Source organism: Hyperolius riggenbachi, chromosome 10, assembly GCF_040937935.1.
Source record: "Hyperolius riggenbachi isolate aHypRig1 chromosome 10, aHypRig1.pri, whole genome shotgun sequence".
NCBI lineage: Eukaryota > Metazoa > Chordata > Amphibia > Anura > Hyperoliidae > Hyperolius > Hyperolius riggenbachi.
The window spans coordinates 187,685,759-187,713,485 of NC_090655.1; the positions used below are offsets into that span (position 1 = coordinate 187,685,759).

Below are 27,727 nucleotides of genomic sequence, written 5' to 3' on the forward strand. Positions count from 1 at the left end.
AACAAACCAGGAGCCTGATTCAATTACAAGAGATAAAAGACTTGCTGAACACAAGTCTTTTATCACCCTACACTGCAGAAACCTTAAGGCCCCTTGCATGCTAGACAGGTTGTGTCGCATCACGGTAGTGTTTACCACCACAGCTTGTAGCAAGGGCCATGCAAGTCTGTGGAGACTTGCATAGTTCACGTGATGCAATGCAGCGCACTGGTAGTACCCAAATGCCGGTGCAAAGGCTACAGTGCTTTACCGCACCCATGTCTACCGCACAGATTATGCAGTAATGCAAGTCAATGGGCAACACTGTAAGTGTACACAACGGGAGCATGGGGCGACGCGGCGCACATACGCGGGCTGACGGGAACACCAGTGACATACTCCCTGCCCAGCAGGGAGTACATCACTAGCCAGGGGGTAGCACTATGCATATGGTGGCAAGGTCACGTGAAGGCCAATTTATGCACCATTAGGTGTGCAATCTGCATAAAGGCTAATTCAGTTGTGACTTAAATGATTTTGATGCCTAATTGCCTATGTGAATTCAAACTGACCTGACATGTAAAACTTGAGGGTTACAAGGGTGACTTTAGACAAGTTGCAGGGTGATTTCTATTGCTTTTCTGAAGCTGTCTTCAGCAGCACACATCCCTCATTGCCTCACTGCTTAAATCATTTTTCTTAGAATTGTTAAGGTTTTGGTATTTTTTGACATCCCCATGTGTCTTGCCAATATTTTTTCCCAATAGAAAGCTTTTTACGCGTTTGAGGGGCCCTTTATGCGTCTTTTTCTGCATACATGTATTCTATGCTGTTTTTTGAGTTTTTTCTGCGTTTTTGCGTTTTTTCAGCGTTTATGTTTTACGCGTACATTTTTACGCATACATAGATACTTGCACGCATATAGTAATGCGTATTTTTTTACGCGTATACTGACGTTTTACGCATGCGTATAGGCGTACGTCATGAGGTCACCATGACGTTCCAGGAAGTGGTTTTTGGCAAGACACAAGGGAAAGGAGCTGTAGTTCCCCATCAGGTCCTCCATACTTTGTCAGTTAGAGGGAGGAGGTAAGAACTTTTTCAAATTCTTAGGACTGAGTGTGATTGGTCTGGTGGCATAGTGGGTGTGACTCTCTAGGTTGCCTTGCAGTTCCCCATCAGGTCCTCCATGTCCCCTCTGCGTCCTGATTGGTTGTTGTGCATTGATGTTTTGTATATATGAGTGGCAATTATGTTGTATTTCAGAGAGAGCCTGATACAGCTTGAGGAAGGACTTTGACCGAAACAGCATCTGTCGCTGTTATGGCTATCTCTTTGTCTTTTTAAACAATAAAGGAGCTATACATTACTGACGTGGTGCTGTGGACTCTTCGTGTTGGTCTTAGAATTGTTAACACATTTAAAGCATTGCATAGCTTCCACCAAGCCTCTTTAACTCTTGCTCCCTTCTACAGGCTGGTATTGTCAGAATAGCAGAGCCTTAGAGCCTTAGCCTCCATCGCTTGAACAATACCAGACTATGCCTATGACATGGGGCAGACTGTGCAAGAGGGGGCAGAAATATTTCCTCCATTGCAATGCCCCCTTGTCTATGACAAGCACAAGAAGGCTCATCCCGACCTTAGCTCAGGATACCCCTCCCATGCAGCACTATGTCCTGTTGGGGGCTTATGGATTTTGAGAGCCCCCTTTTAATAAGGGGACCCCAAGATATAAAGTTATGAAAAATACAACCAGACAATAAAATCTTTCACCAAATTAAAAAAAATATATTATATATATATATATATATATATATATGTAAATCTGGATCCTTTTTTCCCTTGTATATTTCAATCTACTCTTTTAAGACCTTTTTCCCTATATTGTGACATAGATTTATCTCCTTTCAGCATTTTCCAGCGTTTTATCTGTAAGCTTCTTTCTTCTGCTTTAAACTATTTTTCGTCTGTTCTTCCAATCTTCTGCCTTTTTCCCCCAAAATTCTCCCTTGATGAGCTGCCCACTGCACAAAAAATCCCCACAGTTGTACCAGCAAAATTGGTGGACTACATCCGTAACAGAAAGCATCAGGAAAAGCATATTTAAATCTCACGCTAGGGCTTCCCATTGGTTCATGACCTAGACCAGCAAGAATCCTCCCTGAGGAGGATTCACATTGCTTAGATCAAACAACAATTGGAGAGTCCTGGCAGAAGTTTCAAAGACACTTTATTCCGTGGTTCCCTGTTTTCTACAGCAGTATAAGGTACCCAAACAAATGCATTGTAGAACCTACAGCTGGGGTTTCCAATTGTGCCTGACGCTGTCTGGCTGAGCTGCTCACGCAATACCAGCCTGCATGGGGGAGAAGGCATGAAAGAGGTTACTCTGGTCTATGTTGCTTTGTTAATAAATATATAAATTTCAAAAACGATGCAAAAAGTACTGTTCTGAAATGACAATACGTCTAATCACCTGGGTAAAGCAGTGAGCAAGTTTTGTCGTCATCTGCCATCATTTTTTACATTAAACATAACCTCCCCATGTCTAAAAAAAAACTGTTAAGTGAGATTGAAAACTAGGGACAGTAAATGAGATTGAAAGCTCGGGACAAAAAAAGTAATGACAAATCATTTCTTGTCCAGCTAGGCAAGCAAATATTCCCCCCCCCCCCCGACACACACACACACACACACACACACAAACACACACAAACACACACACACACACACACACACACACACACACACACACGCAAATGTATCACATGGATTGCAAACATACATTAAATTATTTATCACCATCCCTTATTGCACTGTTATAACTGAATCAAGCTCCAGGTATACTCTCTCATTTACTTGCTGAAGCTTGTAGGAATCTTGGACATTGGTGTAAAATCCTGTCTGTTGGTACGTTATATGATAAACAAGTACAGCATACACTGACTGATGTGTTCTTTTATTTTACTCAATGACATATCTTGAATTGTGAAGTCTTGAGAACTACAATTAAGTACATCGCTATTTTAATATAATTTTCTCAATTATGCTGCAGACTTTTTACATTTTTTTTAGCATTTTGTTGAATGATAGAAAAAAAAACTATTATATTAAACAATATTTAAACTGAAGCAATCATGAGTTAAGTGAAAAGGCTGAATTAAGGTTGTTAGTTTGAACAGCGTAAAATTCCACACGCTGTGAGTAGTGTCATAAATAGTAATGTCACTCTTGTAAAAATGACTCCATCTCTTGTGTGGCATTTATAGGAAAAACATACTCTCTCTGACCCCTGTACCCACCTATGGGCCTGATGCACTACTACACTGAGGTAAAGCTGCCATGTGCAGGGAGAGCACAGCAATTTCACTGTTACTAACACTGGGGGAGAACCCCACATTTACCCTTTAGCACCAAGGGGTTAACGTATGGTGCTCTCACAGTGTTAGTAACGGTAAAATTGCTTTGCACTCCTCATGCACGGCAACTTTATCACAGTGTAGTGCATTAGGCCCTATAAGAGATATTAGTAAAACAATAACAATAATTGTCGCATAGCAAGACTAGACATCTCCTTTCCTTTAAAGAGGGACTAGTTTGTTGTTGTTAAAAAATGATATATATGAATATCTTTTTCCTGCAGTTCTTTCTAACCAAACATCAAGAACTGAGGGCAATGTACAACAGCTGTAATATCAGATATATACTAGCAGCTCCATGGCTGTTTGACCAAATTGGTTCTAGCATGGAAGCATAAAAGGTGTTTGCTCTGTCATCTGTCTTGGCCTAACTTGTGCTGGAATTGTGCACATTTATTATGGAAATGTGTTCTGTTATGCCACTTACAATGGATATCTTTTTAACAAGAGTCCAGTAACACAGAAAAGTTAATGATCACTGCAGACATCTGGCTCTACCTACATAAGTCTTGGTTGACACCAGACTGCTTAGGGTGATAACGGTATTTCCCTGGCAAACTCAGGGTACGCTGCAACCCAAGGTTAGAATGTTTTCCCATCTCAGAGGTGTTCAGCAACTGCAGGTGTAGTAGAGATGGGTTGCACGGTAAAAATAGGCTTCCTTTGCGGTTATTCACAAGAGGAACAGGCTCTTGGGGCTTAGAAATGAGTTTAGAGCCAGGTACAGAATTAGGTGTTTCATTCTGGGGAGAAAAGGACAGTCTGTGGACACTTAATCTAGCTTCTTTCTTTGTGGCTGAGGAGGAGGAGAAACAGAAAGGTGAACAATTAGCAACATAACAAAAAGAAAAAGATTTATGGAATAAGAAATTTTGGAAAGTAATGGTAGGAACTCACTAACGTTCTTCAGGCCTGTTTCTCAGATTTAGTAATGGACAATATGAATCACAAAAAAATGTAGCCAAAACCAGGGTAGGAATTAAATATCTATATTTATCTATACTGAACTGAGTCGCTTCCTACAACAACTTCTGTTTCTCAACAATTAACCTGTTCCTAACTTAATCTAAAAGTTTATTTTAGAAAACAAAACAGAAAAGGAAAGCAGAGAGCCAATATAGTGTATTATTTCTGATAGCTTAGTCTAATTTCAAGAGAAGAGAAAGAATTTTACATTACATATAACAAAACAGGGTCACCACGATAGGTGACAACTTTGAATACAAGTGGGGAGAATAAACCCGACCCCATTTTAGTCTAAAATTAAGCTCTTTGGGGGAGAAGTGGGCAACAACCCTCCATCAATGGTAGAGAACAATATACAATCAGAAGTAACAGAGGCATCAAATGGTGGGAGGTAAGAGTAATCTTATCGCTCCAGAATAAAACTACTGCCAGTGGTTTCAATGCCAGTGGTTTTCACAAATGTTTTTTTTTTTACAAAAATCGATACTGGACAGTTGCAACGTGTTTCACAGGTTGATTCCACTCCATCAGGCAAAATAAAGTACACAAGGAATATTTGAAGCCTGCAAAGTAGTAGCCTGTTGCCTTACTATCTTGCACACTTGAGATACACCTTGGCCCATATGCAATTAACTTTTTCACCTGAGTTTTCTCCTAGGAGATAATTGTTCAAATTATTTTTACAATAACTTTTCAGCATTTTGTAATCAAAAAAGTATCAACAAGTAAAGAAAAAATATTATCAAAATTATATTGAGCAATTGTTTTGCTTGCTGGTGGCTTAAAAGGATTTTATGACTAGGTGTCCCTTGTGTCCTATATTTTGCCTGATGAAGAGGGGTCACCTGTGAAACACACTGCAACTGTTGTGTATCAATCTTTCTAAATAAGCATAGTCTTACCACCCAATTTTAAACTGTTGTTGATAATTTCATATTAATTGGTAACTCTGGGACTTGTGATCAGAAAAAAAATATTTTTTAAATCTTGGATCAAGTGGGAAAAGAGCGGAGAGTATAAAGTATAAGTTCTTGGTGGGCATATGGGAGATTTTCTTATACTTTGTATCTTTGAGGGACTCGTGACTTTGAACAAACAAGGCAAAAAGTCTCTAATTTTACCAAATGCAATAAAATGTATTTTTGGTAATTTTTTCTCACCTATTTCAGTAGGTGAAATAGGTTACCAGAGCAAGAAATTAAGGCAATCTTTCTGACATTAAGGTAGCAGAAATCCGTTTTAACCATTGCCCCACTCTACATTTAAAAAAAAAGTTGGAGGAGATTTACTAAAAATGGGACGGCATAGTTACATAGTTATTTTGGTTGAAAAAAGACATACATCCATCGAGTTCAACCACTACAAAGTACAACTCCATATTCAGCAAGTTGAGTTTTACTGTTTAGGTGAGAACTCTGCAATAGTGGGTCTCCTGTAATATAATATTTTGTAAGTTACTATGTGGGGTAGGGATCCAGATTTGCAAAGAATGGAACATTGAACACAGATTCCATTACCTCAATGCCCACAGTGACATGTTTGAAAATGTTTGATCTGATCTGATCAAAGCAGACCACCATCACTGGTAACATGTTATCATCCTTCACAAATCTTTCAATCTGTGACCCCATATATATTGACCACAAGTAAGCTAAAGTCCATAAATATACTCTTTGCAGTATAATTTTATAGAGAACTTCTCGGGGTGCTTTTCCAGGCCCCATTAGTCTTCACTGTAGTATGGCTCCTTTCTGCTGATTGCAGAATTCTCTGTGTGTTAATTACAGCCTGGCTCCTGTTCTATTTATCTGTCTTGTCTGCTTGCTTGAAGAGCCTTTGGAAGGGGAACCTTCCTTTTCAAACTCTTCTGCTCAAATAACTAGGCCCACAAGCGTTTAGTTTTAATTTATAGCATTGGCTGTGCCAGCCCACTTCATGACAGAACACAGCAGCACAGCAGGAAGTTAGATCATTGAAAAAAATAGAAGAGAATTGAACTGCTCTAGACCCTCTTCAAGCAAGCTGACAAGACTAGACAAAATCAACAGGACAGGAGTCAGGCTGCAAAACTTAATACAGTACTTCAAGATCCTATGACTCTAGTTTTAAACACTAGGTTAATATGTATTGGGGTTCCCATATTCTCATGAGTAGTCAGAAGAGTGCTTTGGAAGGGTTGGAGAATACATCACCCCTCCAATACAGGGCCTCACCCCTTTGCATGGGGCCCTTTAAAGATGAAAGGTCATGTTTTCAACAGAACTGAACATGGGAAGCTTCTTAAAGAGAAACCGTAACCAAGAACGTCATCCCAAATCAGTAGCTGATACCCCCTTTCCCATGAGAAATCTTTTCCTTTTCACAAACGGATCATCAGGGGGCTCTGTATGGCTGATATTGTAGTGAAACCCCTCTTACAGTGTGATGTCAGGTCCTTGGTTCTGACATCACACTGTGGGAACCTTGTTGCATTGTGGGAAATAAAAGTTGTTTCCAGCTGTTTCCAACTGACAAAAAAGCAAGCAGCATCTCCTTCCACTGACATCACCTGCCAGCAGTAAAGATGTCACCATGTGATAAAAGTCAGAATGTAAATCAGGGAGAGGAGACTAAATCATTTATACATAATTTTTGTAAAAATGAAGGACTTTTTTTATTATATTATTTTCACTCTTTAACCACTTCAGCCTTCAGTCGTTTTCACTGTATGCATCCGAGCAATGTTCACCTCCCATTCATTAGCCTATAACTTTATCATTACTTATCACAATGAACTGATCTATGTCTCGTTTTTGCCGCCACTAATTAGGCTTTCTTTGGGGGGTACATTTTGCTAAGAGCCACTTTACTGTAAATGCATTTTAACAGGAAGAATAAGGAAAAAACGGAAAAAAATGCATTATTTCTCAGTTTTCGGCCAGTACAGTTTTAAAATAATACATGCCTCCACAATTAGAACTCACGTATTGTATGTGCCCATTTCTCCTGGTTATTACACCGTTTAAATTATGTCCCTATCACAATGTATGGCGACAATATTTTACTTGGAAATAAGTGCATTTTTTCCGTTTTGCATCCATCACTATTTACAAGCTTATAATTAAAAAAAGAGAAATATTTCATGTTTACGTAGATATTTAAAAAGTTTAGACCCCTAGGTAAATATTTATGTGTTGTTGTTTTTTAATTGTAATGTTTTTTTATTATTATTAAACATTTTATGTGGGTATTTTTGGGAGGGTGGGATGCAAATCAATTTTTTTGTACATATTGGTCTTTTTTTTTTTTTTTTTGCATTTTCATGCAGTTAGCTTTTTGGCCACAAGATGGCAGCCATGAGTTTGTTTACAATGACGTCACTCTACGCATAACACGGACGCTTAGAGTGACGTCGGGGGAAATAGGAACAGAAAAAGCTCAGCTTCCGTGCGAAGCTGACGGTTTTTCTTGGGGGGAGTGCAATCAGTGATCGGGCACCATAGCCCGATTCACTGATTGCCTGGCTAACGAACCGCGGGCCGGGAGCGTGCGTGCACGCGCACGATCGGCCGCGGGGGTGCGCGGCAGCGCACATGGCCTCCTGGGCGTAGCTAGTACGTCCAGGAGGCCAAAGTAGTTAAAGAGAAACTCTGACCAAGAATTGCACTTAATCACAATCAGTAGCTGATACCCCCTTTTACATGAGATATCTATTACTTTTCACAAAAAGACCATCAGGGGGCACTGTATGACTGATATTGTGGTGAAACCCCTCCCACAAGAAACTCTGAGGACCGTGGTACTCCTGGCAGTTTCCTGTCTGTGAACCTTGTTACACTGTGGGAAATAGCTGTTTACAACTGCCAAAAAAGCATGCAGCAGCTACATCACCTGCCAACAGTAAAAATGTCACCATGTAAATCAGGGATTTAAAAGATTCTACAATGGGCAAACACTGACTAAATCATGTATACATAATTAATGTAAAAATTAAGCACTTTTTTATTACATTATTTTCACTGGAGTTCCTCTTTAAGCTACCACTTTTAAGTAAGTTATCTTGCACCCATACCACAGGAAGTAATTAGGGCAAATTCTATATCTGCAATTAAAAGGGACTTGCATCTTTTCCTTACACTGAAGGGCATTCACAGCCATAATTACTCAGTATAAGATGTTGATACTTTGATGTGGCCATGATGGAAATGTTACTCTTATGATTTTTTCCTTCCGTTAGATTAACGTACAAAGAGGTTTAAGAAGTTGAAGTCGATGGATAAATGTCATTTTTTAAATCTAAGAAACTAAGTAAACATATATCAGTGCTCTACAATACTTAAAAAAAACAATATTCAGATGAGCTGGTAGGATGCAAATAAAAACTTAATGTAGTGATTTGCAAGCTTTGTACGCACTATATAAATTTCACAAAGACAACAGCAGATGAAAATTAATGCCGAAAAGTTTTTGTTTTTTTTCTAACTACATGCTCAGTATGAATATGATGACAGCGACATTTCAATGAAGTTGGAACAAGGCATCTTTACTATTGCGATGCATCACTTTTTCTTCTAATAACACTCTGTTAAAGTGAACCTCCAGACTAAAAATCTACTCAGCAGCACTGAAAAGGCTTGGTGTTTCTTTAACAGTTTCACAGCATCAGAACTTTGTTTTTCTTACCCAGGACTCATTTTTAGCTGCACAGAAGAAAACTGCACGGGCATTTTTCCTCTGATGCTGTGCAAAGCATGATGGGATTCTGAGGTTGTTGTTCTCCTTCTGCTGTTTAGGCGCACATTTTTGTTTTGTTTTTAATTTGAGATTTGAAGCCTAGCGCACACAGCTAGGAGGGATGATCAGGACACAGGACAGTTGGAACTGTGCCTCATGCCCCCTGTCACCTCCTTTCAACCAAAAACATCGCTTCCCCATGAAATCAAACATCTGCCTGTTCTTTTAAAACAGGGTGGGTAAGAGATTATATTACCTATCTATTTTAAATAACATAACTCATGTAACTTAATGACAGTATGTTTGTTTAGGCTGAAGTTCCCCTTTAAGAACTTAGGAGATTGACTAATTGTTTTAGGTTCTCAAATTAGTGTCCTTTCTTGGTACTGACCTATTGCCGGATAACTTGTGACATGTTGTGAGATGTGTCACCGGGTGTGTTTTTGACATTACCCAACTTTTTTCAGTCTTCTGTTTCCTCAGTCCCATGTTTTTTGGTGTTTTTTTTACATTTGTTGTTGGCATCAAATTTAAATGGTAAATACAGGTATACATTTTTTAAAATGTATGTAATATTCATCTTTGCACTATTTTCAATTTAATATAGGGTAAATATTAGGTTTAAATGATTTGAAAATAATCATTCTGCCATGTATTGGACTGAACTAAAGATATTGCCTTTTGCTCTTCAACCACTTTAATTCCTAGGTCATTTTTTAATATATCATTTGTGAGCATCTCTGATAAAATATATCTTGCACTTTTAAAAATATGCATATTAAGAATAAGAAATAATGCTATATCAGAAATGGACGATATACCTCACAAGTTAGGAAGCCACACAAATAAAGCACTTTCAATATACAAATACAACTGGTGGTTTATATTGTAAATTACATTCGGCAACACAGCCATTGACTTTAAAGGCTATACAAATCTTTTTTTCTGAACTGCATCGGATACAAATATTTTATTGATTTCTTCTTGTGGCAAAAGGGTTAACATAGAAACTGCTAAAACCGTACAGCTTCAACCTTTGTGCCGTTAGCTCTGAGCCATCCACAGATGCTTATTGCAGCCGTCAGCTGCCGCATAGACTTAAAACCCAGCACGATAACTCCCAGTCTCATCTGCCCCTTGTCAAACCCAGGAACTTGGGTTAGGAGGAGACACAGTGTGGCAGCTTCACTGTGGAACTGGAAGAGCCCAGACGGCCCCTGTCTTTCCGTTTTTGGGCACAGCAAGTGATGGCTCCTTAATGCATTCCTTATCAAAGGTATTTTTCGCTCTCCCTCCCCTTTACTTACAATCCTTTATCAGGTCAAGAAAGCCCAGGAGAGGGCCATTCAAAGTACAGTCTTAAACAAAGGTGATACCAGTGTGAATTATTACAGCGTGTGAATGAAGTGTGTCTGTCTAACTGTATACTCATTCACAACAACTATGTTAACTGGATTAAAGCCATACAGTGTTTTTAACCCCAGTGTACCAATATAAAATTCTATTGTTAATTCGTAAGAAATGTTAATTTCAGCTGATTGTAGCCGCTCATACCTTTTCCAGTCCATGCTCAAAAAATGCTGCAGCCCAACTGTAAATTTGCTCAGGAACAGTGTGTGTACATGTGTGCACATGCATGTGTGTACATGCAGTAGGTGTGTGCGTGTGTGATGTGTGCACATCTGTGGACTGCAGTGTTTGGTTCTCAATTCGAAATCCCAGCCAGAGTACTATCTGTATGGAGATTGTATGTTCTGCCCGTGTCTGCGTGGGTTTCCTCCCGGCACTCCGAATTTCCTCCCACATACCAAAAGCATACATATAAGTTACTTGACTTCCCCCTAAACTGGCCCTAGGCTACGATACATGTACTACACACAATACATATATAAGCATATGACTATGATAAATCTCACTAAAAGTGGAATTCAGTGCTACCTCCAGTGACAGGTCCTAACCAGCCAGGTTCTTATGTTGGCACGGACTGATTTGCCAAAACATTCATTATGAAAATGTTTTCATTACATGACTGATATGTCACTGTGGCAGAGTGGGCATACCCAACTCACCCTGTTATCATGAATTATCTTTCATGTACTGTAAATATTATGGCTATAGGGGTGTGGTTTGGCCATGCAGTGGCATGGGCGTGGTTTGGCCCTGCAGTGGCATGGGCGAATAAGATCTCAGCTCTGAGACCAGGCTTCTTAATAGAGACTCTTACTGGCACCCTTAAAGAGAACCCGAGGTGTGTTTAAAGAATGTTATCTGCATACAGAGGCTGGATCTGCCTATACAGCCCAGCCTCTGTTGCTATCCCAAACCCCACTAAGGTCCCCCTGCACTCTGCAATCCCTCATAAATCACAGCCGTGCTGTGAGGCTGTGTTTACATCTGTAGTGTCAGTCTCAGCTGCTCCCCCGCCTCCTGCATAGCTCCGGTCCCTGCCCTCGTCCCTTCCCTCCAATCTGCAGGGAGGGAAGGGATGCAGGCGGGGACTGGAGTTCTGCAGGAGGCGGGGAGAACAGCAGACTGATACTATAGAGATAAACACAGCCAGCTCTGACAAGCTGTTTGTCAGCAGCGTGGCTGTGATTTATGAGGGATTGCAGAGTGCAGGGGGACCTTAGGGGGGTTTGGGATAGCAACAGAGGCTGGGCTGTATAGGCAGATCCAGCCTCTGTATGCAGATAATATTCTTCAAACCCACCTCGGGTTCTCTTTAATAAGCAAGAGAGAGAAGTTAAGTGCGGAGGAAGAATTCCACACACAGCCTCTCTAGGCTAGCGGTGATACCCGACAGCTTGCTCGCTCCTAGAGTGAGTTACAGACCTCATGGCAGCAGCTCAGATCTCCACTGTAGCCTCACAGCAGTCACGTGGATGCCACTGGGGCTTAATCCCAGCTCAAGAAACACCTAATAGGCTACCAGACACACCTCTGCACTGTCATTGCTTCTCCAGCTGGAGAAGCAGGGGATAGAACAATTGTACCTTTACCGGGACTCGGCCGCATTTTCAAAATTCAGCTCCCGCCTCCTATCTGAGGACTAGGCAGCAATGTTAAACCCTGCAAACACTAGGAAGCGAGGCTTAGCCACAACACAACATGGCTGCCTGGCTCTGGAGCTTTGGCATAAAAGCTCACAAAATGGCAAACTGAGGGGTGCAGAGACTGTCCAAGCCTTACAACTAAAAGATATTCAAACTTCCTCTCTTCATTCCTGACTTCAGCTAGCGGCAGCATGACGAAAAATAAGGGCAATACATGCTCCCACCTTAAACTTACTGATTTTTTTGCCCCAGATAAACAGAGCAAAGATGATGCTAGTGAGCAGGGAAAGAGTACACAGTAACAGTCGCAGAAGGCTGGAAAAAGAAAAACACCACGACAAGCTCCTAATACAAGATCTCTGTCAGCAGCAGCAGCAGCAGCTTCCAAACAGGATGAAAAATAACATTCTAGTTCTACTAATAAAGCTGCATCTCACTCCTCAGAATCATCACCTACTAAATCACAGTAAGTAAAAAAAACACTGCCACTCCACCATCACGAAATCAGATTATCCCCTTACAAATTGGTGGATGCACATAATGAACATGAAGATGACGTCAACTGGTGGATCAAGAGGATCGATCTTGCCATAACAACATCAAATTCCGTGGGATACCTGAGACAGTCGGAAACACAGAACTAGAAAACTTTGTCACCCAGCTTTTGAAGCTACTCCTACCTCAGCAGTCAGAATCCAATTTTATTATTGATAGGATTCACAGGATACTAAAGCCACACTCCGCACTGGACAATGTGCCCTGAGATGTCCTGGCAAGAATTCATTTCTTTCATACGAAAGAGAAGCTTATGTCACAAATGGGGAAAATGCAGCTCAGCCTGAATGCTACACGCAAATAACATTCTTTGCGGATATCTTTGTAGTTACATCGGTTCATCGGGTAAAGATTGACTGACGTGACAAGGCAACTGAGATCTGCTGGGATTCCCTACTAAACACTTAATTAGTAAGCAAGGGCAAACTTACATTGCCAAAAAGCTGAAGAAGAAGCTGCACTTCTGAGGATATTAGCTAATAATGGACATTCTTCCAATGCTAGCCCTTCCAGCTCGAGAAGATCATTCCCTGCCCACTGTACTTCAGAACGGGAAACAGGCCTCCAGCTATCCCTCTCCCATTATAGATATGGGCTGACATTCTTTGCTCCCCCTATTAGTTATTGTACCTTCAGCATAAGGCAGATGCTGTGGCTTGTTCTACCGCACTATGAACCTATATATATATATATATATATATATATATATATATATATATATATATATATATTGTACAGGACTCAAGGGATGGGTCCTGGATGGAAGATATGTGGCCCCTTGTTTTGTACAAGGGTCCTTTCTGGAAGCAGGTGTGAACTGGGGAAGGAGCACGGGGTAGTTTTGGCAACCACCGGTTGCCCTGTTGTGTTCGGGTCGCAGGGTCCCGATGCTCTGGAACAGGAGGGAAGGAACTGGGTGGGCCTTCCTGTTCCACCCCAGTCCATTCCTGGTTTTGGGAGCAATCAGGCCAGGATAAGAGTGCTCTGTGAAGGGGGCGTGGTGTCTTATGTATGCAGCAGGTGAGCTGCTAGCTGGACAGAAGCTTGGTGAACACCAGGACTGCTACTGTTTGGGTTTTTTGCCTAAAGACCTGTTTTCCCAAAGTTGGATTATTTAAAAACAGTGGACTTTCCATGGACTGTGGACTCTTCCAACAGGCTAAAGTAAGCCTAAACCTTATTTAAGTTTTGTTTGCTGAGAAAGCATATTAGTTTATTTGTTTGTTGCCGAGTCCTTAATAAACTGGACTTTCATTTACGTTACTGTCTCCTGCGTGCTAGCTGTGATCCCAGAGCTACCCCCCAACTGTCACAATATATATATACATATATATATATATATATATATACATATATATATATATATATATACACTGTATATATATATACACTGTATATATATATAGGTTATATATACACACACACACACACATATATATATATATACACACACACACACATATAGTGATGCTCTGGGGGAAGTTCTGGTGTTTGGCTCATATTGGTGGAGGAGATCATAGCATTAAGGGTCACAATATACCAGCCAGTGAGTCTTTTTAGGGTTATAACAAAACAACGCAACACAGCTTTATTTTGTCAGTCAAACAATGTCCAAAAACAGCAACAAAAATACAGCACACAGGATATTCAGCCATCACACTGTGTATTCAGCAATCACCCTGCTTCTGTGCCAACCCTGACCGGGTTATCTTCGGGGTTACTGCATATCACCCCTGTGTACTCTCAGCAGCCACGCCGGCTCTTCAGTGACACCCTGTCATGGGCCTAATGACAGTCCTGGGCCACTCACCTTTTCCAGGCTTCTCCTGGATTACAAGTGCTGAAGTCCATCTCCCCTCCAGCACTTTACAGCAGCTTCCCTGCTTCAACAGGTCTGGCAGCCCTCTCGGCTGCACAGCCTTAGGCCCTGTTTACACTTGGTACACGTTTTTTTTTCTTCTCCATAGCAGTGCATTGTGAAAAAGATTTCAGTTAAAACACGTAAAGTGTAAAAGGTGCTATTGAAAAACATGGGACTTACTTAGAAAATCAGTTGTTCTTTTAGTTATAACTGAGAGCAACTGATTAAGTGTAAACGGGCCTTACAGGAGCCTTCTTGCTCAACACACAGCTCACTGTATACTGAGAGATACAGCTACTTAAGCAATTCATGCAAGTGAGCCCATTAACCCTCTCTCTGCCAGACTCAGGTCTGGACTTGGAGGAGAGGCATGGAAGGCCAGTCCTGGATACCAAACAAATAGTGTTAATAATTTGGTTGGATATATTTCTAGTTCCACCCCCCAGCCAAAAGGTATTTTACATGTGCAAACTTCATTTATCACTATTCTGATTTCTACGTTCAACTTAGAATGTTTCCAATTTTTATTACTAATGTTTTTTGAAACGTCCTGAAGCTTTTTAGCTGCATGTCTAATGTATGTTTTCCTGGGTCACATAAGGAGGCAAATACTATGGTTATAGGATTCCTTGCAATAGAACAGCACTACTAATGGCTAGGGTATGTCATTGGGTAATGGACAGTATGGGGAAAGCAGAGCCTATGTTGTGAAACAGATTAACATTTTCCATTTTCAAAAGAAATAAGAGCCAGTGATCTTCTTTATTAGTTTCCCCCAAAAAGTCATGTCCAATTGAAAAAAGGTCCTACAGAAGTTCTACTCATGTCTGGGTGGATTACATGATAATCAGCGGATCAAGTGATTAAATAGCTGAGTAAAAGTGCCCACACATTACTTGAGCAGCATGGGCGATTGATCCGAATGCTGGAAAGATTCTGTTCAAAAAGATCTGTTAGGTATACGCAGCAGCAGCGTTCGATTTTCTGATGACTGACGGACTCCTGGCTGGTCTCTTCTCCCATGTAAAATATGTACCCACCTGGACTGTGGTGAGCACTGCAGTCTCACCTGTCCCCTGGCGTGCCTTCTCCTATGTCCTGTGTATGTCTCCATGGGTCATGGGGTACAGGGGACCCGGGGGCAATGAAGAAAGACGCAGGACACAGGAGTGAGTACTCCAGGGGACAAGTGAGCCTGCAACACTCATTATGGGCCCGGGGGTACATATTTTACATGGGGGAGACCTGAGGTCCCCGCATGCAAAGTATGCTGAAATCTGTTTGCACCACATTGGCAGCAATAGATCCCTCTCTAAACAGATTTGATCAGAGAGGGACCTATCTGACGGTAGACTCTCCTGCCCATCTGACAGTGTATGGGCACCTTAAAACTGGCCCATACACAATACATTTTTTTATTTACTAATTAGACATTAGATTAGAAAAAAGTCTCATTCGGCAAAAACTGTTTTCCATCAGCATCGCAATTGACATGATGTGATCTGCAATGACGTTTCTTGGTGAGGTCTATCCTAGGTCAATCGTTATGTTGATTGTGGCGTGAATCGTGTAGTGTATGATTGGCGTTAATTCAACAGTTTTCACTCAGCACAATTCATCATTTCACCTCCAGTCACTTTACACACTGTAAATCAGATTTAACTCATGACCATTAATGTCTTGCCATTAACTGAGCTTCCTTCTTCCTGCCAGTCAAGCAGATTCTGTTTAATCAGGTGGTGTTGACTGTAACTGTGTCTTTCTCCTTTTCATTTAAATGGCTTTGCTTTCTTGAGCTCTGTACACATCTGTCTTAGTCACAACTCTCCCACCTCACTCTGTCTCATCTAATCCATACTTTTCAGCTCCTGCTGTCCAGAAGATTAAGATCAACTGTTGTTTTGAGTTGTTCTGCTTTGCTCTCTTCTGACTAATTAGCCTCTTGTATGTATCACTGGGTAATTCTAAGCCTATCACTAGTAATCTCTATCAACCTTTCAATATCTATCCATCTATCACACTGTATCAGTCTCCCTCTTCTCCCTCCATCCACATTCCTGATCTATCAGCACATTGCTTCGCTAGGTGATTTTTTTTCTCTTGCTCTGCACCTATCTACTCTCTGTCAGAGCAGTTTTCCTCATCTCCATTTCACTTCTAGGCTCTCTATCTACCTATTAGTCTATGTTGGTCTAGCTATCAATCTCCAGCAAGCTTTTTCCTGTTCTGTCTTCATGAGATGTTTCCTACAGGGATTAAAGGACCTGAAGCTCAGTTCTCTGTACCCGTGTCCTGCCAACCTTGTTCAGTCTCCTACCAAAAGCCATGCTTGATATATGATGGTGTGGGGTTGGTACAGCAGCACAGTGCTGCTTTGCATAACCTACATACACAACATCTTTATATGTTTGGAAAGCAATTTTACTTTTTTCAGTCTATGTAGTATACTGTACGGTAAAAGTATGAGAGCTGTAACTATTCTTAACTTCTACATGGTAAGATACAGAATTACTCAAAATACAATTGCAATTATGTTCTTGTAGTTATGATTAGATGTGCTGGAGGTCTCATAAGTGTAGTATATAAATTGCACTTGAAATTCCTACGGCAGAGGCAGTTCATGCAAATGTCAGATGAGACACCAACTGTCACTACACCTGACACAGTGTGACTTACCGGGCTTCTGCCATGTAACAGGATAACTGTATATAATCCTCAAATGTCTGTGCATTTATATCCAAAGGTACTATTTTCCACTCTTGTAGACCTCCTATACTAAGTATTGGCACATATAGTTTTGTGGAAAGACTGCAAAACCTTCATAAGGCTTCATAAACACATGCATGGAAAAAGCAAACGTGACACTTCTATAGTGCCAGACTATTTACAGAGCACAGTATACCATTTATCAGCACTGTGCAGTATCTCTGTCATTCCCATGGACCCTTGCCTATAGGGACAGATTTTAACATTTTACCACCCAAAGCCCACTGTCACCAATTGTGCCTCCCCTCAGCCACCTAATTCTGTGCACTCCTTGTCTTGTTTGTTCCCTGTGCTTCCCCCATTGTGTGCTGTGCTTGGGGAGAGCACAGCACAGGATGGGGGAATCACAAACCCAGAGGATTGGCTTTGTGACTGCTGCAGTTTATGTTTGGGAGTTTAACTGCCTTAGTTTGCCAGCCCGCTGCTCATCCCTTGCCAATAGGCCTTGCCTCAAATATGGCCATGCTTTCCTAACAAGAGGCACCAGGGGGTATGAGGTACTGGTCCAGCTACATTAGATGCGGGCATGTTCCTCTTTAGAAATACCGGAGGGCTATTGGTCATTTTTAATAACTTAACTTAACAAATTAGAAATCATCTTTAAAGAGGAACTCTAGTGAAAATGTAATAAAAAAAAAGTGTTTCATTTTTACAATAATTATGTATAAATGATTTAGTCGCTGTTTGACCATTGTAAAATCTTTTAAATCTCTGATTTACATTCTGACATTTATTATATGGTGACATTTTTACTGTTGGCAGGTGATGTAGCTGCTGCATGCTTTTTTGGCAGTTGGAAACAGCTGTAAACAGCTATTTCCCACAATGCAACACGGTTCACAGACAGGAAACTGCCAGGAGTACCACGGTCCTCAGATATTCTTGTGGGAGGGGTTTCACCACAATATCAGTCATACAGTGCCCCCTGATGGTCTGTTTGTGAAAAGGAATAGATTTCTCATGTAAAAGGGGTATCAGCTACTGATTGGGATAAAGTTCAATTCTTGGTCGGAGTTTCTCTTTAAGACTAGTCAAAAACATGGTAGATCTGATCTCCAAATTACTCTCCCAATAGGCTCAATTTACACTAGAGACAAAAAAACTGAACTTTTTTGTTCGTTTTACAGATTGCAAAAAACTGACAGTTAATGGATTCTATATTAATAGGATTTGTTTACATATGTCTGTAATATCTGATGTGGCCAAAAATGCAAAGACCCAACCTGCACTATTTTTCTGGATAAGCGGATGTGTTTCCCATAAAAGCCTATGGTGGAAACGTATCTGCTCTGGACTCTACAAGGACTTCGATGGACCACTGGAGTGGACATTGCAAGATACTCTTTAGTGGCCATTTGCAATCTGATACCAGTTTGGACCCAGTCTGAGGGGCTGATTCATGAAGCTGTGCTGCTATAGCAGCGTGAGCTCCATGACAGCACCGCAAGCTCAATTCAAAGCTGCACGCTACACTCGGTCTTGCAGCGTCGCGCACCTTCCTTAGTTAAATGCGCTGCTTACATAGCAACAAGTGTTCCTCTAAATGCCGGCCGCTGCTGTGCAGTATCACATTAGCGATACTTTAACCTCTTCAGGACCACAGGCGTACACCTTCCTAGTGACCAGGCTATATTTTACAATTCAGGCCACTGTAGCTTTAAGGGCTCACTGCAGGGCCGTACAACTCGGCACACAAGTGATCCCCCCCCCCTTTTCTGTTGGTGGGCTCTGATCCCTCCTGCTGTGTTTGTTTATTAATTTTTTTTATTTATTTGTATTTTTTTTTATAAATATCGCTGTCTTAGGCATCAGCCTATGACAGCCGATCACTCCTGTGCCTCCCCAGAGACAGCCAAGTGAAACAGCTGTCTTTAGTACAGCGCTGCCTTAGATCGCAGTGCTGTACATTGTAAATAGATGGTGGTTTAGCCATCTAACAGTCTCTTAGCAGCTGACTGACTGGAGGCTGATGATGGAGCAGAGCTCCATCATTCAAGCGGAGGTGCACGCGTGATCTCCTGCAAAACCCCACCCCAGGACTTGACACCAATTGGCGTTAGGCGGTCCTGGGGCTGTGCTGCATTCACACCCATTGGCGGTCGGCAAGGGGTTAATAGATCGGCCACCATTTAAAGGAACACATGTTGCTATGTAAGCAATGCACGTAATGAAGGAAGGCAAGCGAGCAATGAAAACTGTGGATGTGCGCAGTGGGGGTGAGTTGAAATCTACACCCTGGCAGCCAGATAGCCATCAAAACAAGGTGTAGATTTCAACTATCAAGGTCCTTAAAGGAATACTGTAGGGGTCGGGGAAAATGAGTTGAACTTACCCGGGGCTTCAAATGGTCCCCCGCAGACATCCTTTGCCCATGCAGCCATTCACCGATGCTCCGGCCCCGCCTCCGAGTTCACTTCTGGAATTTCAGACTTTAAAGTCTGAAAACCACTGTGCCTGCGTTGCCGTGTCCTCGCTCCTATGGATGTCCCCAGGATCATACTGCGCAGTCACAGACCATACTGGGCCTGTGCAGTATGCTCCTGGTGACATCAGTGGGAGCGATGACACGGCAACGCAGGCGCAGTGGTTTTCAGACTTTAAAGTCTGAAATTCCATAAGTGAACCGGAGGCTGGGCCGGAGCATCGGTGAGTGGCTGCGCGGGCACAGGATGTCTGTGGGGGACCATTAAAAGCCCCGGGTAAGTTCAACTCATTTTCCCCCGACCCCCTACAGTATCCCTTTAAGTAGTTAAAGTGTACCAGAGATGGGGCCCCCGCCATAAAATATATATACCTCGGGCTTCCTCAAGCCCCCACCAGGCTGAACGCTCCCACAGCATCCTCTTCTGGCTTGGCGTTGTTCATCCGTAACTGGCCCAGAAAAATCCAGACACACTCCCGTTTCGCTCCGGTCATTGGGTGAGTTCTGTGCCTGCGCATTACTACTGCGCAGGCGCAAAAAGCTCAAGGCAACGTAAACGCGACAGGAGCGTGCGCATGTGCAGTTGGCCCCAGACCGGAGGACTTTCCTGTTGCGGAGAAAAGGAGACCGAGAAGAGGATGCCGTGGGAGCGATCAGGCTGGAGGGGGCTAAAGGAAGCCCCAGGTATGTATATTTTAAGGGGGGGGGGGGAGAGGCCATCTCAGATTCCCTCTAAAGAGGAACTTTAACCAAGGATTGAACTTCGTTTCAATGAGTAGCCTATACTCCCTTTCCCATAAGAAATCTTTACCTATTTCTGTAATAGATCATCAGTATGGCTGATATTATGGTGAAACCCCTCCAACAGTGTGATGTCATGACCGTGGTCCTGACAGTTTGCTGTCTGTGAACCTTGTTGCATTGTGGAAAATAGCAGCTGTTTCCAACTGCCAAGCAAGCAGCAACTCCCTCTGTGCATAGAACGCGCAGTAAACAAACTTCCCATACAGATCACCTGGGAGGACTAAAATTGTCCTCACCAGTGATACATTTCATAATGTAAATCAGGGAGAGGAAAGATTTCACAATGGGCAAACACTGACTAAATAATCTATAAAATAATATTGTAAACACTAAGCAATTTTATTCATTATGCTATTTCCACTGCAGTTCCCCTTTAAATGTTAATTTTAACACAATTCAGGTACTGATTTTTCCAAGTGATTTGATAACTTTGATTCAATGTGTCAGAATTTTTTTTTTTTTTTTTACAAACGTTCCATTTACAGTACTTTTGCTAGTTTATAGATCACAAGTGTGACTGAGCATACAAAAGTTTTTGTTGAGGGTGGAGGAGGGGGGACAGGGGATTGATGACTGCATAGCAATTTAGTCCATCGAGCAGTTCAACGTTAGTGATTTGATCAACTCTTCATGCGATCAATCACCTGCCATATCAGGGACATCATTAACCTATGTATGGTTCGCTTCATTCACAATCCCGTCTCAGAGGTCATAGTCACTAGGAAAATCATTCTTTAGCAGTCACATAAACATTGCATCTCTTCTTTGCAGTCAGGGAGCTCTTCACTACACATGCAAAACTTACACAGGCTGCTTAGCTATATAAAGTCATGACAACACTGCCACATGCTTTGTCCGATACATCATTTTGTATGTCACATTTTTTCCAATAACATTTTTTAGTCGTATGCTCTGTCCAATAAATATATTGTATGGTTCATAAGACTGTTTAATTCTTGGAGGTAAGGTTTATCTCTTTGCACTCCAGTTTATATGTTTTAATTATTTTGTTGTTTCTGGGCACCGCAATAATTATTATGAGCATAGAACCAGACAGACACAAACAATACTGTAGTTGAGGGGGGCCTTAAGGGCCCCGATGCGGTTGCAACCTCTGCAACCCCTATTACTATGCACCTGCCTATGTGGTATCCAATTTTACCCAAGTGGGACCAAGACAATTGCCTTAGTGATAACCTATTTTGTGAGTATATTACTGCACATTATGCACAGTTTGTCTTACCTGCTATACTATATTGACTCTTGATTGGTTTCATTTTCTTGTCTTTAACCTTCCTGGCGGTAAGCCCGAGCTGAGCTCGGGCTATGTCACGCAGGAGGATTTCTCAGGCCCTGCTGGGCCGATTTGCATACATTTTTTGTACACGCAGCCAGCACTTTGCTAGCTGCGTGTACTGCCTGATCGCCGCCGCTCCACCCCGATTCACCGCTACCCGCCCCCCCCCCCCCCCATGACCCCATGCGCTGCCTGGCCAATCAGTGGCAGGCAGCGCTGAGGGGTGGATCAGGACTCCCTTTGACGTCACAACGTCGATGACGTCGGTGACGTCATCCCGCTCGTCGTCATGGCGACGGGGGAAGCCCTAATAGAAATCCCGAGATTTCTGGACGGGCTTGATCGCCGGAGGCGATCGAAGAGGGTGGGGGGATGTCGCTGCACAGCGGCTGTCATGTAGCTAGCGCTAGGCTAGCTACATGATTAAAAAAAAAAATTAATTGACCGCCAGGAGGGTTAAGGTTTCTTTACCTTTGGTTTTTCACTTGTGTATAAAGAACTGTTGCATTTTGGTCAACCTGAGACCGAAAGCATGCAATATACACTGGCGATCCTAAACTGGGAGCATGTAAAGTTTAATTTCATTCGCTACTTTTTCCTTATCCTTCCAGTTTTGCAGTCTATGCCTCAAAGTAGGCTAAATAAGAACTCTGGACACAAAGGAAAAGTGAACCCTTTATCCTAGATAGGTCACCCAATTTTAAGGTAAAGTTTTTACATTTTTGAGATTTACGGGAGTCACACTCCTGACACTTGCACATGGCAGAGTGATGGGTGACATGTCAAAATGGATGTGTTAGGTAATCCTTCAATTTACACATAAGTGGTAAGACTGTACAATTACGGTAAGATGGGCACCTTAATGGAGTGTTTGTATGCTGCAAGCTGGTGATGTAAATGCAGATAAAGGATCTTTTGAAGATCCTGGGGTTTTGTATCAGGGAGTTGCCTCTATTACTTATCTGAAATACATATTATAAAAGTATTTACTTCAAATCAACATTTTTTGCAGTGATATTAACCACATATCACACATGGGCACCCGCACAAGGCTTTTTCCCTGCAGGTATTACAGGGGATCGATTGGTGTAGGGGAGCATGCATTCCCCAAACCAATCGAAGCCCCTGTGGATGATTCAACATGCCTGGAATCACGAGATATGTTTATTCATCAAAATGAAGGTGAAGAATAGTAAAAAAAAAAAATCGTACACTTCCTGGTAACTTCCAGGCGAGTGTACTGAGCCATCTAGTTGCCAAAAAGTAATGTAAAGTTTTTAAAGTAATTTAAAGTACAAAAAAATGAAAAATACATTTAATATCTATAAAAACCCTATTAACCACTTCCCCGAGTAACTACATGCCTGCATTTCACCATAACTGCTTTCAGGGGCATAGCTACTACGTTCCTCCCCACTGCACGCTCCCGCTCGGCCCCCTGCGGGGAAACAGTTCCCATTCATTGATCTAAACCCCCGTGTGAATGAACACCGCAGTCTTCGAGACGGCAAATTCATTCACTAAAGCCGATACTTACACGTCCACGCATTATGTATTCATTTATACTTCCTCTTTGCGTAGTCATACTAAGCATAGGAAAGTTATGCACGAGGACATCTTGTGACCAAATAGTAAAATGACGTCCCAAAACTATTGTTTAAATAAAAATACCTATTTTTACTTTTTAAATTAAGATCCTACCTCCCAGACTCCCCAATAGTTGCCCAAATATTTTGGTAAAAATAGAATACAATAAAAAAAAAACATAAATCGTTACCTTAGGGACTGAACTTTTTTTTAATATGTATGTCAAAAGGGTATATTACAGATACTTTATAAATTATGGCCTTGTAATTAGGGATGGACGCAAAACTGAAAAAAAAAAGCGAGGCTCAAGAGGTAGGGGGCGACGAAAAAAGAAACAAAATTCTACACACACCCCCAATTCCAAACTAAATCCATTTTTAATTTGTCCAGCTACACACTAAATCAACAAGAAGTCAATCTGTTGAATAAAGGCCTATCATTCTGCCCCACAAATACCTCTCAATTGTCTGAGCTTTTCACTGACTTAAACGCCTTTGTGCGAAAACTCACATTAAAAAGGCACTTCGCACTCAAAAAACTTGAAACCAATACGAGGCCAATAATCACTCAAGTTGATACAATACCCGCTATCATTGTCAATGATTAAGAATTAGAACTTGAAAAATGTATAACCACATCCCTGAAAGGATGGTCACGATTTTATCCTACAGCATCTAAGGGGCATTTTATAGAAACTTTCTATGCCCTAGTGCTGGAGGATTTACAAAATCTAAGCCAAGAATACATCTCCTATCCCTCTAACCTAAACCAAACAGAAAAAGTAGCCCTTAAACAATTAAGGAACAACTCCCAATTAGTTATAAAATCAGCGGATAAGGGGGGTGGTATTGTTATACAGGATAGAGACGATTATGTGAGAGAAGCATTACGCCTGTTACAAGATCCAATGCACTATCAAATTATTATGCAGGATCCCACAAATGAATATAAGAAGGAGCTAAGACAGCTCATCCACAAGGGTTTCCTTGAAGGATTCCTTACTAAACAAGAAAAAAACGTCATCATTACTGAGAACCCAACACCCCGTTCTTTTACCACATGCCAAAAATTCATAAAAGTCTGTTGAACCCCCCAGGACACCCAATTATCTCCGGGATTGACTCGGTAACAAGTCATCTTTCCAAATATGTAGATCAACACCTCCAAAAATACGTCCACAAATTGGACTCTTACACAAGAGACTCGCAACATTGAATTAGTATACTCAAGGATCAAAATTGGGATCCTGAATTTACCTGGGGGTCATGTGATATTACAGCATTATACACCAATATCACACACAATTTTGGAATAGAAGCAGTGGCTCATTATTTACATACAGATGATCTCATGCCAGCAGGGCAGAAGGATTTTCTGCTAGAGTGTGTGAAATTTATACTCTCACATAACTATTTCTCATTTATGGACAGTTTCTATCAACAAGTAGGTGGGACGGCAATGGGCAGTAGCTTCGCCTCCAGCTACGCGAACCTGGCAATGGGTCTGCTAGAATCTACATACATTTACCAAAATAACCCATATAGGAACAATATTATCATGTATCAAAGATATATAGATGATTTCAATTTTTATATGGAAGGGGGAGGTGTACACCATTCCCCTTTTCAAAAAACAGCTAAATGGTAACACAGCAGGTTTATCCTTTACATATAAATACAATAAAGAATCAATCGAGTTTCTGGATCTACTGTTGTCTCACGAGGATGGGGGTATAAAAACCAAAACATTCTTTAAATCAGTGGACGCCAATGGATACATACATTTTAAAAGTTTTCACCATAAGCCATGGACACTCAACACACCGTATAATCAGTTTAAGCGTATCTTCAAAAATTGTACGAATGTAGGGGATTACGATGTACAGGCTAAAATCTTAACAAACAAGTTCCGTGAAAGGAAATACCCCAAAACCTTGATAGAAGCCGCAAGATCCAAAGCCAGAGGTGAAAAAACCAAACAAAAGACCCATATAGAAACACTGGAAAACTCAGGGAACACAGTAAGATTTATAACCAAATATAGCGTACAGCATAAGAACATCAAAAACATTTTGAACAACAGATGGGAGATTTTGAAACAGGACCCATATTTGAAAGGGAATATTCCAGAAAGACCTATGGTCACTTTTAGGAGAGCACCGAATCTTAAGAGTCTTTTGGCCCATACAACCCATAGGGGTTCATAAGTGTCACAAGAAACGATGTCTAGCCTGTAGGTATCTAGTAGAAACCAACCAGGTCACATCGTATATTAACAACGTCAAATACCCTATAACACGACACATTAGCTGCGAGTCTAGATTTGTAATTTATGTGGCCTCCTGTCCATGTGGTATGCAATATGTGGGACGCACTACCCAGATGTTTCGCGAAAGAATAGGCCAGCATAAGCAAAATATTATTAAGGGTTTACTCACACATGGTTTATCCAGACATTTTTTACATACTCACAATAGTGACTTGGCACTAGTATCATTCCAAGCCCTAGAAACAATTAACCTAATGGGACATAATGCAGTGAATCAACTAAAAAATAGAGAAATATTTTGGATTCAAACTCTGAAAACTCTAATACCTAATGGTTTAAATGAAGTATTAGAGAAACCCTATTAAATACCGCTGGTCCTCTGCATCATCCCTTGAGAGAGGAATGTGCTCATAGTCGCTCTTTTTTTATATACACGAAAAAAAAAAATTAATCGGCTTTTATCATTATTATGTTTATGATCACTAGGATTAATCTTAGAGTTATAGTCCACTTCATCATTCCCCTGGCCCTTCCCACATCAACCCTACCCCCCCTTTTTTTCACCTCTTCCACCCAATCCCCCCCCCCTCCCTGTTTTTTTCCTTTTTCCTTTTTCCCTCAGATACATCTATGTATAGTAAACAGGATTAATATCAAAACAATAGATGAGTATGTATAGACATGTTTGTATTATATATTATTCGTATAAGTATATGCATTTGCTGAATTATGGGTTGTCTCTACGGGATTGTGCACATACAAGTAGATGCATACAGCATAGATAAAGATACATCTTGTTTGATTGGTGACATTGATAGATATTATCGGACTGTACTGAGATGTACAGTAAAAAAAGAATGTAGAGAAATCATGCCTCCTATTATACATGTCTTAATTCAAACGGGCATGTCTTTTAGATTATTTCTCTCAGTATCATTTTTATTATGATTATTATTATTAAATTTTTAGGTCCACTCTTCTTCCAGATTTTACAAGTGTAATTAAATATAGGTAAGGAGAGAACAGAGAGAATTATTTAATTATTTAATGTTGAGCAACCCCCCCGCATAGGGCCACCGTAGTCCTGCGCTCCAGGTGACAATTCCGGACTCTGGAACGCAGAGAGTAAGCATGAGGGAGTGTTACCATGGGAACGCCGGACCGCACGATCGAGACATACGCGTCATTTGAGGCAGAGCCGACTCCCACTGCATGGGCTAGTATACTTCTGCGCTCCAGCGAGTAGTTCCGGATTCTGGAGCGCAGAATGTCATCCTGATGGGAGGCGCCAGGACAACAGGTGACGGCGTGCTTGAGGCGCAAAAGTCACATCCGCCGGAAGGGCTCGTTCGGCTTGCGAACACGCGCGCCCTGTGGATCATCCCCGCAGTCCTATAATGAATTTAAGGAGCGAGGTTGTGCGCAGACGAGCTACAGAGGCGCTAAACCCGCTCCTGCACTGTTTGAGGTAAGCCATAATTTAAATAATTCATGTATAGGCACCAAATGGTAGTTAGCCACTATGCAGCTATGACGTGGAGCATGGAAGACAAATATAGCTCAGTAATAAGGGATTGTGAATGTTCACCAAGTGATTACATGTACTATAAGCATGGCGGCTTTATGGGGGTATATGCACACCTTTAGGGTTACATTAAACATGTGGCGTGATTTATAGTTTGAGATGGCCATGTTATTTGATCCATGTAATGACAATAATGATTGCGTTTGTTATCGAGTACTTAGTATTTGGATTATATAGTGAAGTGTATAGAGATACATTTTTATATTGTAATATTATGATCTAACTTGAGGAAATGGATGGTTTTTATGAATTGTGTATGTATATATTTGTTTTTAGTACTCCCCCTTTTTATGTTGCCTGAGGAAGCGGGCTGTAGACCCGTGAAACGCGTTGCAGTTACTTGTGGAGTAAGAATAAATTGTATCATTTGAACAAGTGCGAATTGTCTTCATTGGGGAGGTAAGTCATCCAGTACCCCCCATTTTAGGATTTTAGTGTATAGTGCTTTAA

At 41.3% G+C, this 27,727-nt stretch overlaps 1 protein-coding gene and 1 long non-coding RNA gene across 13 annotated transcripts in view; one reads left to right on the plus strand and one right to left on the minus strand.

The window, feature by feature from the left end:
• Positions 1–27,727, minus strand: part of KCNMA1 (potassium calcium-activated channel subfamily M alpha 1) — a 759,662-nt gene that overhangs the window by 137,700 nt on the left and 594,235 nt on the right. Inside the window, exon 19 of one of the 12 annotated variants that reach the window (XM_068255423.1) lies at positions 3,903–4,196. The exons of the other annotated variants lie outside the window; for them this stretch is intronic. Within the exon in view, the coding sequence (XP_068111524.1) occupies positions 3,903–4,196 (294 nt within the window). The remainder of the gene's footprint in view (positions 1–3,902; positions 4,197–27,727) is intronic. 12 annotated transcript variants of the gene reach the window in all.
• On the plus strand, positions 17,205–27,661 carry LOC137534079 (uncharacterized). The gene is made up of 3 exons (XR_011024303.1): positions 17,205–17,291; positions 22,449–22,542; positions 27,554–27,661. It is a non-coding gene; the product is annotated as an uncharacterized lncRNA (long non-coding RNA).